At 45.7% G+C, this 15,192-nt stretch overlaps 1 protein-coding gene across 1 annotated transcript in view; it reads left to right on the top strand.

Moving 5' to 3' along the window:
- Positions 1-493: 493 nt before the first annotated feature.
- Positions 494-15,192, top strand: part of OTULINL (OTU deubiquitinase with linear linkage specificity like) — a 19,163-nt gene continuing 4,464 nt past the window's right edge. The window contains exons 1-5 of the mRNA XM_026048562.1: positions 494-819; positions 11,302-11,455; positions 11,548-11,579; positions 11,669-11,760; positions 14,533-14,682. Of these exons, the coding sequence (XP_025904347.1) occupies positions 687-819; positions 11,302-11,455; positions 11,548-11,579; positions 11,669-11,760; positions 14,533-14,682 (561 nt within the window). The 5' untranslated portion in view covers positions 494-686. The remainder of the gene's footprint in view (positions 820-11,301; positions 11,456-11,547; positions 11,580-11,668; positions 11,761-14,532; positions 14,683-15,192) is intronic.

The following is a 15,192-nucleotide window of genomic DNA, read 5'->3' as shown; positions in this document are numbered from 1 at the left end:
GCTGCCCGAGGGCGGCCCGCGGGCAGCCCCGCAGCCCCGGGGACGGCGCCGGGCGCGGGGCTGCGCGGGGCGCAGGTGAACGGGGAGCGCGGGGCTGCGCGGGGCTGCGCGGGGCGCAGGGGAGCGCGGGAGCTGCGCGGGGCTGCGCGGCGAGTCCTGGGGTTTGCCTCGTATGCATCTGTTGTTATTTATTCTCCCCGGTGTCTGTTGTTGTTTGTTTTCCCCAGGAGCTTTTGGAGCTGCTTTGCCGAAGCAGTCAGACGCTAGCTAGAATCCCCGGCGGGTTTCCCGCGGGCTGCCGCGGAGCGGGGGGTTTGGGGCTGTGACTCTCCTTTGGGTGTAAAGAGAAAAGAGGGGCGCTGGTGAGGGGCAGTGCAGCGCGCCTGCCCCGTGCCGGGCATGGCAAGTGATTTATACATATATATATATGTGTGTGTATATGTAAATATGTGTATATATATGCATGTGTGTGTGTATGTAATATATAAATATGTATGAGAGAGCTCCTTATCTTATTGTCTGGAAGCTTATGTATTCTGAAGTTTCTGCTCTAATAGCATTAATGGACCAGGAGAGCGTTGTGGTTTAAAAAAACAGCAGCATGTGGTTCATTTTCATAGCAGGTGTGCTTTTCTATTGTTATTTTTCACTTACCGTTTGGAATGCAATATTGAACATCGTTGTCAATGTATTTTTCTTTTCCCCCACGAAGACAAGAACATGACCACCAAGCAGGGGTGAGCTGCAAGGAGAAGGGGCTCCGAAGCTGTAGGCAGGAAGACGGACCTGTTTCCTTTCCGAGTTACTCCCGGGCTGCAGGTAGCGCTTGGTGTCGGACGTCCCTTCGTGCGGAGAGCTCCTAGGTTAGAGTGAACAGGACCTCAACAGGTCCAGGTCCTGCAAGTCAGCTTTTCTGATGCACGTTTTGTGATATATGTTTGCTTATTTACTGGCACTGGGGCGATGCTTCCATGTTCCGCAGCAGCAGGTTTCCCTGGCCGAGCTCCTGCGGTGCTCGCTGTTCTCTCTCCTGTTCTGTGCAGATTCGTGCAGTTATTCCCCCTTCCACCCTTTGATCCGCTGCCGTTACTGGGAGTGATGAAAGAGGTGAGGTGTGCGAGGCAGGAGGAAATGACATGTCTTAGTTTTGAGGCTCAGAAAATGACTTTCCAGCTGCTCAAGTTTATTCCTTGGGAATACTGAGGTCTTTACTGCTGGAAGAATAATTTAATTATGACATGAATTGTGATCATGCAGTAGGAGAAAAAAAGCTGCGGTTTTGTAGGGTTTTGTGTGTATGAAATATTTCTGAAGTTTTGAAGGCAATGGGTAAAGAATAAGTGTGTTAGGATGGATTTTCAGGAGCAGTATGCTGGTCAGCATGTGAAATGCAGGTGCTTTTCATATGGCTTATGGATATCTGCATTTTTATCTGGGTTCCTGAATAAATTACTTAATTTCCATAGTTCCCAGTTCCTCTTTTCCCTTGTGATATGAGCTGTTTGCTTGTGTTTAACTTTTGGACCAGGTGGCCTGACTCTCTGGTGTGGGTTTCCCATTGAGCACGAGGATGTTCTATCTTTTCTCTTTTTAGACACCACTTCCAGGTCGAGTCCTCGCGTCTTCTCAGCCAAAGATATATGACAGGCACGAAAAGATCTGTCAGGGCAATCTTATTTTCCTTTAGCATCTGAAGCTGTTTGGCCTTGCACGACTGCATGGGCAAGTGAGTTTGAGCTTTCAGAAATACCTGCTATGCTCCGTAGCCTGACCCCGGCAGCCAACCCACGTGGTCATGGTGCCAAACCATAACAGAGGGGAAGGAGGTGGTTATAATTTAATTGTTCTGAAGACAATTGTTCTGACATCTTCCTGTGTCGGCATTGACATTCACCATGCGCACAGAGCTTGGAGTATCCCTCTTTTTTTCCCAGCATCTGGGTGGTGAGGAAGCAAGGTGCTTGGCACTGCCCACAGGTAAGCTGTTGCTCTTGCAGTATTTATTTTATCACTTTCTTTGCTGAACGTGTGCAGCTTCAGTGGGCTTTGCCAAAAACCCACCTTTCTCCAAGCTTCAACACTTGCTTTGAGTTTTTCTCTGTGACAAGGATGTGTTCTGAGCCTGGTTTTCAGTGATGTGCAGGACCTGCCATGTCTTCACTGGAGGGATCTGCTGATTTGTTCAGTAATCTTCAGTTCCAGTTTCACTTCACGTCGCTTCCTGCGTGCAAATTTTGGCTGTGGCGTGTTTGTCAAAGGCTGGGATTTTAAAAAGGGTGGATTTGTGTCATTGCAAATTTCGGAAAATGACACTGCCAGGTACCAAGGTCCAAAATTCTGAATTGTTGTTAGTTTGCAACTGAAAAAAAAGTGACGCCTTCGCAAACTGCCCGTTCCATTGTGAAAAGCTTGATGTGCACAGGCTGCATGAACCCCGATTGACAGGCCTGCCTAGTTTGTGTTGTGTGTAGACCTTTCCACCTGTCAAGCTTTTAGCCAGTTACTGCAGCTACTGAGGTATTCGGGAACCGTGGTCTCTTAGGCCTCGTGATTGATGTGACCACTTCATTTGAAGCTTCTTTTAGCATCAAGATGCTTGTAACAATAATACTAAAAAGTTTATTAGCAGTCACAGCAATCAGAGAACTTCTGTCAGAGTGCTTTGGTTTCTTAGATCATGTCTTTATGTAACATTTGTTCTAGCTAGGTTTTCTTGGCATTACATGGAGCTATAGGAATTTAAAATTAGAGTTATCCTAATGCAGTTGATTTTACCTTTCTATGTGCTTTTATGCTTCAGATTTTAGGGAAGTGTGGAGTAAAGCACTGAAGCCAGAAACTGGCAGAGGAACTCACGTTTGTGCAAGTCAATTCAGAAATGTCAAGTTGGATCTGATGCCTTTTAAAGATGGGCAGAGGGCACAGACCAGAAAAAAAATGTTTGCTTTGTGTTGCTTTTCTGTTGCTAATGTATCTTGGAAAGAGGGAGAGATGCTCCCAAGCAGATACACAGCACAGCTGGAACAACCTCTTCCTGTACGCAGGAGGGGAAGCACGGACTTTGTGTGATGGCAGAGGGCCAGGTGATGTGGCTTAGTACTTCATGGTAAAAATACACTGCTGTGCAGAGTGCTTCCTTACAGCAAAGCCAGGGGGGCTTTTGGAGAGGGCCGTGCTCCACAGGCAGGCGTGTGTGCGCAGGAGGAGGACAGGCTGCTTCCCCAGCACTGGTGGTGAGAAGCAGGAGGCAGAGGGATGCACCGTGACTAAAAGGGGCTGTTTTTCGGAGCAGCATCTTGATGAGATCCTGGTGGCAAAATGCCTTTGCTGTCTGCAAGAACTAGCAGCTATTACTGAAGCTACTTAGATGGGAAGCATGCTGTGATACTTGAGCTTTGTTAGTCACAGGTTCCCTGATGTTGGTTTTTAATGCAGCTATATCCAGGGATGATTGTTTATCTGATGGGCAGGAATTGCTTACCCGGTGGCCGTGCATTTCTCATTGCTTTTCCCTCCGGGTCTTGGCGCTTCAGCAAAGGCCTCTTCAAGCTCTTGAGTCCTAGGAACAGGCTGGTCAGCACCCAGGGGCCGGTGACTCACAGGCGGCTGCCTGCGGGGTCTGTCCTACCCAGAGAGCTGCCACTGGAGCCCCATGAGATGCAGCTCGTCACGGCTGCTGATGATCAACCCCATCAGTCCCTGATGTACGGGGAAGGGCTGCAGGCTGAAGTCTTGTGCTTTTGAGCAAGAGGAAAAGAAAAATAAAAAATAAAGAGGAAAGAAACTCTTGTTCCAAAAGACTCCAGTTGTTTTTTCTTCCCTGCTCCAGAGCTTCAGCCATAAAGATAAATCAATGGAAAACCCCAGGATATCCCTACCACTTAGCCTTTTGGCTGAACTTAGGGGTATAAGTTGAAACACAGGCAGTTCCATCTCCGTGTGAGGAAGAACTTCTTCCCTGTGAGGGTGCCAGAGCCCTGGCACAGGCTGCCCAAGAAGGCTGCGGAGTCTCCTGCTCTGGAGGTCTTCCAAACCCGCCTGGATGGCTCCCTGTGCCCCGTGCTCTGGGTGTCCCTGCTGGAGCAGGGGGGTTGGACTAGATGATCCCTAGGGGTCCCTTAACCAACCTCAACAGTTCTGGGATTGTGTAACTTTAGGATATGAAAGATGTTCAGGTAGAAAATATTTTCTTTACACTGTCAGTTTGAATTCGGCACAGCCAGAGTAAAAATATATACAAAAGGGATTTTGAAGGTCTGTGAACAGCTCAACCGAAACAAACCTGAGCAGTGTTAGGGATGACTCAGTGTCAATCACAGTAGCATAACGGGAATCCGTAGAAGGGACTTCCTTGAAATTATGAGAGTTAGTGCATCTATAGAACTGCTATTAGAAGTGTACAGGCATTGAAATAGCATCTCCAAAGGAAGAATGAGTTTTTTCCAAATCTTAACAAAATGAAAGTGGTTTTTGTTGGTTTTATTTTTTCTTTTTTTTTAAATCATAGTTGAGAATAAAAGCTTTAATTAAATACTTTTTATTATGTGATCTCTTGTCTGGGATGCAAAGTCTCTGAAGGCTTCTATTAATTTCATCTGTAAATGGAAGTGCATCTTAGCTTTAATGCTTTGAAGGCCTGGGATGGCACATCCCGAGCCTTTAGAAAGGAAGCCAGATTTCAAAGGGCATCAAGAACTGAGCTTTCCTTCTGTCCTGCTAGGAAGCAAATGGCATATGCAGGTCAAGGCATGCACTAATATCTTCAATGTAGAGATAGATTTTTTTTTTTTTCTTTTTTAAGTAATGCACCAGGGTAAGTTTTGGTTAATTGTGGAGCTGGCAAGAACTGTTCACGCTTGTTGCCACGGAGTAGGCACAAGTCAGTACTGCAATGGGATAGAGGTGTGGGCAGCAACCCTTTGGGGTCCTGCTGAAGATCAGGGAGGCAACGTGCGATTGCCTTTCTACTGTATTTTTCCAAGTAATTCCTGCAGAAAGGGGACAAGGATTGCGGGAATACTTGAGGGAACTCCTACATGTCAGCTGTGTAAATACTTTCTTGAAAGCAATGGGTTTAAACACAACAGAAACTATCCTGTTTTTTAGGTGATTACATGATTCTAGTTATATTTTGGCTGTGTTCCTTTTGGTCTGTTTGGTTTTGTGTAGAAGTAAAGATCCGATTGATAGTCACGGTTGAACTTTTGGTAAGTCAAGTCGCTTCCTTGGCGGTTGCCGTCTTTGCCTGGAATTGGTTTTCCTTGCTTTCTTAAACCAGGAAGTGGCTCTCCTCTGAGGTAGTTCAGGGGCAGAAGCTCGAGTAGCACCATGGTACGAATCGATCACCATCGAATAGAGCGGTGCTTTCACCGTCCTTCCGTTTGTGTTTGGTCTGCTCTGCTGCAGGAATTGCCCTTTTGTGTGTGGGGAGAGAGTTATGGTATTTCTGGGCTGCTCTAGGGACCTGAGGAAGGCATTGCCATCACACTGAAGAAAGTGTGGGGCAATGTTCACACATGTCAATGTCGCTGTGTTGAAACACAGGCAGCTCCATCTCCATGTGAGGAAGAACTTCTTCACTGTGAGGGTGACAGAGCCCTGGCACAGGCTGCCCAGGGAGGCTGTGGAGTCTCCTTCTCTGGAGGTCTTCCAAACCCGCCTGGATGCCGCCCTGTGCCCCGTGCTCTGGGTGTCCCTGCTGGAGCAGGGGGTTGGACTAGATGGTCTCTAGAGGTCCCTTCCAACCTTAACCATTCTGGGATTCTGTGATGTCCCCTGGGTCTGCAGTGCTGCATCCAGGAGTCTTGGTCGCCTCCTGGTTCTACATCAACCCATAAGGGATCCCCCTCATGGATCATTCTGATGAGGGATGAGGGGGAAAAAAACCCTGAATGAGGGGGAAAAACCTGCAAAGAAATGATTTAGGGCATTTTTGTTGCATTTTTATCATAACATGCGCTGGACTTGTGCCCCGTGCTCTGTGTGTCCCTGCTGGAGCAGAGGGGTTGGACTTGATGATCTCTTGAGGTCCCTTCCAACCTCAACCATTCTGTGATTCTGTGACTTCATAACCTTTCCCTCCTGTTATGGATTGACACACACTGTTCAAGCAGGACTTTGTGATTCATTTTCCACCCTCAGTGCTTATGTCAGACTTAGAAATGTAATTATATATATATTTTTTCCAAGTCTATGAAATTTAGAAGTGGCAGCTGAATCACAAAGTGCTCTTGGTAACGGCATGAAGAAAAAGCCAGGAAAGAAGAGGAGTGCTTAAAATAGATATTTCCTTATCCTCCAAGATCCATCAGAAACTCAAGAGCAATTTAGCTGGAACAAAAGTATAAAATGGAGGCGGGGGAGAGCAGTAAAATATCCCTGTGTATTTTTAACACAGTCCAGCCCCAGCCACCCCTTGTCCAGCTGGCAGCCACAGCTGGGTGCTCTCGTGCTGGGCTCACATCCCTTGGGTGCCAGACCATGAGCATTGCCCAGGGATGGGCCTCCTCCAGCTGCAAGTCCGGGGACTCGTAACAGCCCTAGTATGTGATTTGGACAAAAACAGCTCAAACAGCGCTAAATTAGGGGTTGATAACGGTGTTTATCTTGCCATGCAAGGAGCACGCTGGGGTTTCTTCTCATACCACATCATCAGCTTCCTGCTAGTGCCAAGTCTGAAGCCTTACCCCTACAAAGGCAGCAGGAGACACGTGCAAAAAAAATCCGAATATAAAAAAAGCTGTCAGAAAAGCCGTGAGTAGGAGTGTTCTATAACATGCTTCTTTGGCACACAGCTCTCCTGAAAAGGCTCTAAAGGATTAGTCCCACACTTGACTCCCTCGCAGCTTTTTTGAAAGTCTGCCACCTTAAAAAGTCATGTTAAAAGTAACTAATTTACCCCAAAGCACCATGTCCCTCTCCTTTGAAGAGGGAAGCAGAAGGTGAGATCCATCCCCTCCCCAGTCTGGACCCCCTGCTGATCTCTCATGGGTTGATGGAGAACCAGGAGGGGACCAAGACCCCTGGGTGCAGCACTGCAGACCCAGGGGACATCCCAGAATCACAGAACGGTTGAGGTTGGAAGGGACCTTGAGGGATCATCTAGTCCAGCCCCCCTGCTCCAGCAGGGACACCCAGAGCATGGGGCACAAGTTGGCATAACACGGGCCATGTTATGATAAAAATGCAACAAAAACGCCCTACATCATTTCTTTGCGTGTTTTTCCCCCTCATCTTCCATTAACCTTTTTATTTGAGCTGTTTCTAGATATAAATCCTCTAAATTTAAGTAAAATCAGAGGCGCAGTGTTCAATTATAGCATGTTCTTTGGTGCTCCTTAACAAAAATGGATGAGCAGTTTTCGGTGGTGGGGTGTTCCCTGGTGATTCGTGTTTCCTTTCGCAGTTGATGAGCCGACACTTCCCAGCGCTCCTGGACAGCTCCTTGCTCGTGCACCTGTTAACTGTAGACCTTGGAAGGAGGCTGCTTTTTTTTTTTTTTTTCAGGAATAATGCTAGCAAAAGCTTTTCAAAGAGGTTGCTTAATTTAACTTAAAAGTACATGCTAGTGCAAACCTTTTGTCTTTTATTCTATAAAAACGATTAAAGGAAGAAGTTGTATGGAAAGGCTGTGTGCACGCATTTCTGATGGGCGACAAAGTGTGGCCTTCAAGCAGATGGAGTGGCCAACTGTATTTGCAGTTTGTTCTGGATCATAGAGTAGACATATAGCCATCAGAAGTAGTGAAATGAGTCTATCCCATATCCCATCTTCCATGGAATACTGTATGTTTAAATCGCTGTTAGTGACTTTTATTTAAACTCTTATTGCTTTTTGTGCAACATTTTGAAAACATAAATGCCAGATACACATTGATCAATGGACTGAACTGCATTTGTAAGCTTTTAAAGCCCCTAAAAGGCAGGAGAAGATTTAGTGATTTACAGTGATTAAGGTTTATAAGGTTGATGATTCTGTCTTATAGCAGAGAAAGAATAAAATACCTTAACTTGTTTCTACCAGGACGTACTTCTCTTAGTAATTCCTGTTTTGTTAGCTGAAATTTGGCTAGTTTCCATTTCCTTATTAAAAATTGATTTGTTGACTGCCATCAACAGTAAGTGTATCTGGTAAAAGTAGGAGTGCCCTGGAGTTTCCAGTAGATATGCCATTATTGACACTTACTGTTGGTGCTTTCCTGCCCATCGGGATCAGTAAAAAATGTTTCCTGTACTTGAAGATGCCTAAAGATACAGAGAGAAAGCCTAGAGCCCTATGGGCAGGGGAGGACATGCCAGGGGAAATGTCCCCTCCTGTAGGGAGGACTTGCCAAGGGAAATGTAGCGCTCTCTCCAGACTGGTGCTAGGAATATCTTTTTCATTTATGCAGCGCTAGGCCTGGTAGCCTCAGGCTTAGGTCTACTATTAGGGTTGGGGCTAGTGTTGGGATTAGGGTTAAGAGAGAAAGAAAGCCTCAAGCCCCGTGAGCTGTGGGTCTAGGAAGGGTGTGCGAAAGGAGTGTAGTGATACAGGCAGAATGGTGCTAAGATCAAGTTTGTTGTTCATGCAGTGCTACGCCTGGTGACCTCGGGCTTAAGGCTACAGATAGGGTTAGAATTAAGAGAGAGAGAAAGTCTAGTGCCCCATGAATGCCAAAGAAGATGTAGTGCTCTCTCCGCACTGGTGTGAGGACCACCTTTCTCATTTTGCCATGACTGAGACTTGGTACCAAAGACTTAGGCCAGGTTTTGGCTAGGGTTAGGGTTCAGACTAGGGTTGGAGTAGAAGAGAGAGAGTCCCAGAGCCCCAGTGGCAGTGTGTCTAGGAAGGGCATGCCAAAGGCAGTGTAGGGTTTTATCCATACTGGTAATAGACTCATCTTCGTCGCTTATGCAGCGCCAGGCCTGTGTACCTTAGGCTTGTTGTTAGGGCTAGGGGTAGGGATAGGCTTAAGAGAGAGAAAGCCTAGAGCCCCATGGGCAGTGGGTCTAGGAAGGACTTGCCAAAGGAAATGTAGCACTCCCTGCAGACTAGCGCTAGGACCATCTTTCCCGTTTTGCCATGACTGGGGCTCGGAACCTCAGGCTTAGGCTAGGTTTCGGGTTAGGGCTCGGGTTCGGGTTAGGGCTGGAGTTAGGGTTAATTAATAGGGAGAAAAAGCCTAGAGTCACAATGTCAGTTGGGCTATGAAGGGCATGTCAAAGGAAATGTTGTGCTCTCTCCAGACTGGTGCTAGGAACATCTTTGTTGTTTATGCAGCGCTAGGCCTGTGTACCTTCAGCTTAGTATTAGGGCTAGGGTTAGGATTAGGCCTAGAATTAGGGTTAAGAGAAAAGAAAAACCTTGAAGACCCAAGGCCAATGGGTCTAGGAAGGGCATGCCAAAGGAAATGTGGGGTGCTTTCCACACTGGTGCTAGGATCATCTTTCTCATTTAGATAGTGCTAGGCCTGGGGATCTTAGCCCTAGGCCTATTGTAAGGGTGAGGGTTAAGATAGAGGGAAGACTTGGAGCGCATGGGTGGTCAGGGTAACAGGGTGCAGAGTCCTACACCTGGTTAAGGATAACCTCGGAGACCAGTACAGGTTATAAGTTCACCTGCTGGAAAGCAGTTCCGTGGTCAGCAGTTTGCGAGTTCTGTTTGACAACGAGGTAGCTATGAGCCAACAGTGTGCCCCTTCTGTCAGTAAGCCCAATGGGATCCTATCCTGCATCGGGATGAGTGCTGCCAGCAGGTCAAGGGAGATGATCCTTCCCATCTACTCAGCTCTGGTGAGACCACGCAAGGAATATTGTGTGTAGTTCTGGGCTCCCCAGTGCAAGAGGAATGTGAATCTTCTAGAGAGGGTCCGACATACAGCAACAGAAATGATTAAGGGCCTGGAGCATCTGTGTTATGATGAAAGTCTAAGCGAGCTGGGCCTGTTCAGCTTGGAGAAGGCTGAGAGGGGATTTTTTGCAGCATGTGCAAATTTCTGAGGAGAGAATATAAAGGGGATGGGGCCAGAGTCGTCTCAGTTGTTGTCAGCAGCAGGACAGAGGGTAATGGGAACATTTTCAAACACAGGAAGTTTCATCTCTGTATGAGGAAGAACTTCTTGACCATGAGGGTGGCAGAGCCCTGACACAGGCTGCCCAGAGGGGCTGTGGAGTCTCCTTCTTTGTAGATCTTCCAAACCCACCTGGATGCCGCCCTGTTCCCTGTGCTCTGGGTGTCCCTGCTGGAGCAGGGAGGTTGGACTAGATGATCTCTAGAGATCCCTTCCAGCCTTAACCATTCTGGGATTGATTCTGTGAAGCAGGAGATACAACAGCATGTCTTGATCTTAATATATAAAGCAGAAGTCCATTTTGCTATATGCAATCAAGTGTTCCGTACTTGGACTTCTAGAGGATATTTTCATTTCTTCCTTGGAGGTGTCTGAACAAAAGCCTGAAATATCTTAAAATTTGATGTTAAATCAATCAATAAATAATAAATTTATTTATATATATTTATAAATAATAAATAATAGAGCAACTGCTGGTCATAAACTTTGGGAATTTTCTATCTTCCAGTTTCAGCCAGAGGATAATTTCTCTCCCAGGGAGTAGACCTTGCACTTGTCACCACCTTTAAATTTCTATGCTTCTCTTGATTCAGTTTTAGATTGTCCAAACCTTTCCAATCTCCACTATAATTCCAAAGAGGAAGCGAGCATTGTGGCATATCTCTGAGAAAAGCAGTGAGAGCATCTCCCCTTTATCACCATCTCCTGAGCTTTCCACCAGATCCCTAGGAAGAAGCTTTCTCCTGAGTTTTTAATTGACCCTAAACTCGCCTATATTGAGCAAGGAACTTTCCTTTGCTTCCTGTGGGCATTCACAGGATGCTTAGTCAGCTAATATAGTGCCTCGCGTGTCCAATTTGTAGGCCACAGCTCCCAGAAACTTGTCATCTTTAAAAGTTTGGTATATGACGAAGCAATGACAGTGCAGCTCCCTGGTTAAAGCATCCCAGAGCAAGTCTTTCGTTATTGAGTGGTTACTTTGGTATCAGTCTTTTGGGGAAGCCCATGCTCTCTTATAATTGTGACTCTTTCTAGACTGTGGGAAGAGCTGGAAAACATGAACCAAGTGTCCCCCAAAACATAGAAACTTGTCAAGATAGTCACTAAATATACAGCAAATTTTATATTGTTTGTTTTGTTTCTTCTTTTGAGTAGGGCCATAGTTGGATTTTTTTTTTCTAGTAAATATAAACACATGTTGCAAGCAAGTAAAACCCTTCTCTCTCTCTTGTCTCTCTTATCCCTATTTTAGGAAGGCATGAGGTGCAGTCCTGGACAGCAGCTACCAAGCGATCCTTGTGTCTCCTGTGGCAGAAAGTAAAAGTACAGCTAGGCATGTCTTTCCTTGTCGCCGTTTTTTGGTACTGCAGAAGGCTGTACCACTGTTTAACACAGCTATTGAAATGGTAGGTTTTGATTTTCACCAGTGTTTCTTTTTTCTGTATATTTTTGCTTTTGACAACTCCCTTTTTACACTGTTTTATCATTTCACTTTCAGGTGGACCAGCTATCTTCAGAGAAGATTCATAAGTAATGTTTTTCTATATTCACTAATTCCCCTTCCCCTCTAAAGGCAGGATAGGAGATTGTAACTAATCTGTGCCTTGGTCTTGGTTTAGAGAATGTCAGCGTGTCACCAGAAGTCGATCTCCTTGGTTATTGTGGAAGAGAGTGGAAAGGAGAGACAAAGCAGGCCAAGCAGATACGGGAGGTGAGAGTTAAATCTTAATCTGTGCCCGAAGATGGGGTACCTGAGAACATGATAGTGGTTCTCATGCAGGCGACTGTTACACCTGTCAGAGCTGGTTACACCAATTGTTTGAAAGACAAGAAAAATGGACAACATTAACATGGGTCTAAAATAAGGACAAGGTTGAATGGAGCTTCTGTTACGACAGTAGGAAAATACCAGCTGGAGTATTACAGTCCAAATCACCTGCATTTAGGCACTGTCTCTGGGCAAGCCTCTGATAGAAGGCAGAAACTCTTTTATTTGGGGGAGGAATGAAATGCAGCCAAAATCTAAATGCTTACAAAAGCTAAAGGTCCAAGCAATAGCAGAGAGCACCTGACACCTTTTTCTCTTCATTTTTATTTTTTCTTATCTTGCATAGTCTTAGCTGAAACACCTTAATAAGTTTCTTTTGTAATTCTGTCTGAGCCAAGATCACCTAGCTGTGCTATACCAAACCAGGCTTTGGGTCATAGATAGCTGAGTCCTGAGTCAGACACCTGCTTAATTCATAATTCACTAATGCCACATATTCTCTTTTCTGTCACTTCGCTTACATGTTTATCAGTTCTCTACATTGTCTGGGCATGTCTGTGGCCCTGGCAGATAGAAGTGAGAGCTGCAACTTTGGCAAATGTGAGGTATCACATGCTCAGTGGACTTGTGGCAGTGGTTTCTTAATGGCCATTAATGGAGGAAGCCCAGATACGCTCTGGAGGACCCTGGCATATGTTTTAAGTTGAAGTAGTACTGTATTATTTTAACTCGTGATGGGAATGGGCAACCCGGAGCAAAGAAGAACAAATACTGTATATTCTATGGCTCTCTGTTTCAGCAGTGTTAAGTGTTAGTCATCAAGACTCAAAGACTCTGGGATGGATCTTTATGATCCCCAGATAAGTTGTTGCTAAAGTGGCTCTGCTGGTGATAGAGTCACGGTATCTGTTAAAGAGATGTTAGAATCAAATCCAGTTAATCAATTAACTGTGATGTTATGACTTGGTATCCCCATGGTGTGGAATTCGGGGCTTGCACGGGACAAATATGGCACCAGGTCCGTATTTCTGCATTTCTGAATGCAGAAATGTTACCTAATGATGCTGGGAACACTGGCCATGATGTGCCGAGGGAGACAGAGGCAAAGGGGGCAGGAGGTGCAGCAGTGATGACATTGATTACCCATCAGTGTCATGGGTATTGCTATGGGGCTGAACTTACGGATACTATCCATGACTATTTCATGCAGCATCTTTCCAGAGAGCCTTTAGGAAAAGAAGCAACCCTTGCCTTGGTCCTGAACGAGTGCTCAGGACCTACCTCAAAATACTGCTGTCTGGTATCCATTGCCATTCTCTGCAATGGCAAGCAGCATGCACTAGCATTCAACATCCGTGCAGGAGCAATAAAGCAAAAAGATGGCTTATGATTGCATTCATCTTCAGAAAGGGAAACTTCAGAAGACGAGGAAGATCTTAAAAAGAACTTAAGAGGGATAGGAGACTTTGCTATTTATCATCAGTGTATTTGATATATGCATTGCTTTGGGTATTGGTCTTGGACTCACTGAGTAAGTGCATACCCTGAGGAAGGACTTAAGAAAGGGCAAAATGAAGCTGATGTGCTAAACAGCATGAAGGAGTTACCAGAAGAAAGAAGACCTCTTTCAAAAGCTGAAGTTGGGTCCAAGTGATAAACGAGGAAAAGATCAAACTTGGCCCCATTAAACGCAGTATCACAACAATGCCAGTAGTGACCACCGCAACGTAGAGCGAGGCCAGAAGGGGCTCCCAACATATCTGTCCTGCATGTGGTTACCTGGTTTAACAGGTCATCCCTGGGGACAGGCTTGACTCCAGGCTCACCTCCCCTTGCCTCACCTCCATTGATGGCCACGCGCTCCCGCTCGGTTCATCACATCCTTTTCTAAGCCTCCTGAGCTTGCTCAAGCACTAGGAAGCTTACCCAGAAAAAGAATTTATTTGCTATGATTTATGTTTTTTATGATTTTTGTGATTGGTTTATGATTGTCACAGCCAAAGCAAAGGAGGAGTGGGGGGCCTGTGTGGTCAGGAAGTGGTGTTGGTTTGGGATGGGAAGCAGCTGAGGAGAAAGGACAAAGAAGTGTAACTGCCTTAGAGACCCATTTAGGAAGCAAATTGTAATGTTGTAAAATTCAGCAGTCTGTGCAACTGTACAATGTTTTTAAATTCATTTTCTGCTTGTTGGTCTATTGGTCTCTATTGGCTTATTGGTCAGAACTGTCTTGTCAAGGGCTTATCTGAGAGCCAGAGGTAACACAGCAGAAACAAGCTGTCTGCTTCAGCGGAGAGCTCTCAGCTATGTTCAGCCTTAGGTCACAGATGCATGACAGCTTCAGGTCAGTGTAAGACAAATTTCTGGGGAAAGAAAAAAAAAATGGAATTTTCACGTGTTCTGCAGGTACTTGTTCCTGTCCCCTGCTCTGTCCCATGTGTTAGCACAGCTTGTGAAGTGATTGGGGTTAAAGCTCTCATGTTGGTCTGGTTGACCACATGAATGTTTATGGTAGCAACAGTGCAAAGATGGCCGCAAATAGCTGGTTCCAAGAAGATCTTCCTTTTCTGGGACAATGTATTAGAATATTTTTGTATATTTAAAACATGCAAGTATAATCTGTCTTTCCCCTAGCCCTTTCCTATGAGTAGGTTTGGAAGTGAACTCCAACTTTTAAACCTTCATCCAAGGTTTAAAATATTTATTGTCTTTTTCTAGGCATATGAAGGCTTGTTTTGGACATATCACATCAAATACCTACGACAAGTCAGGAGAGACAACTACTCTGTACTAAGAGCAGTGCTTTTTCAGATATTCAGCCAAGGCATTCCTTTTCCATCATGGATGAAGGAGAGGGATATATTAAAGGTAAAATATGCAATGCAATTCAGCAAAGGCAAAATATGCAAAGCTTCCCCTTAAACCACAGAGGGAAGCTTTGTTTGATGTGAAAATGAATGCATCTGCTATGTAAAAGAGAATCATTATCAGCATTTGAGGAGACTCTGCCCCTCTGCCTGATGTCCTAACTTTAACCTCAAAAAAAGGACTGAATCCTCTTCCATGTCGGTACAGAGCACCTTCCTTGGGAGCAGTGCCGAAGGAAGCTTTGAGCTGAGCCGCTGAGAGCGGCGCTGAAGGAGGCAAGAAGTGCACGACTTCTGCCCCGGCTCCATGTGCTCTCGCAGAGAGACAGCAGTGAGGACGTGGGGGAGGAAGCACTGCAGACTGCTGTAGCTGCCGCCTCCGTGGCTGTGCGCGTAGGCTGGAATCTTAAAAACCTTGCTGAGTCTGAATGCACCCAGCTCTTCCAGAGCTTACATGATATCTTTTACTGGGAACATACTTTATACTGGGTGTTCCTCCCCTCCCCTCCCC

Source organism: Nothoprocta perdicaria, unplaced genomic scaffold (assembly GCF_003342845.1).
Source record: "Nothoprocta perdicaria isolate Ctin4 unplaced genomic scaffold, notPer1 scaffold_55, whole genome shotgun sequence".
NCBI lineage: Eukaryota > Metazoa > Chordata > Aves > Tinamiformes > Tinamidae > Nothoprocta > Nothoprocta perdicaria.
Note: the sequence above shows the minus strand (reverse complement) of the source record. Positions and strands in the feature narration are given on the sequence as shown.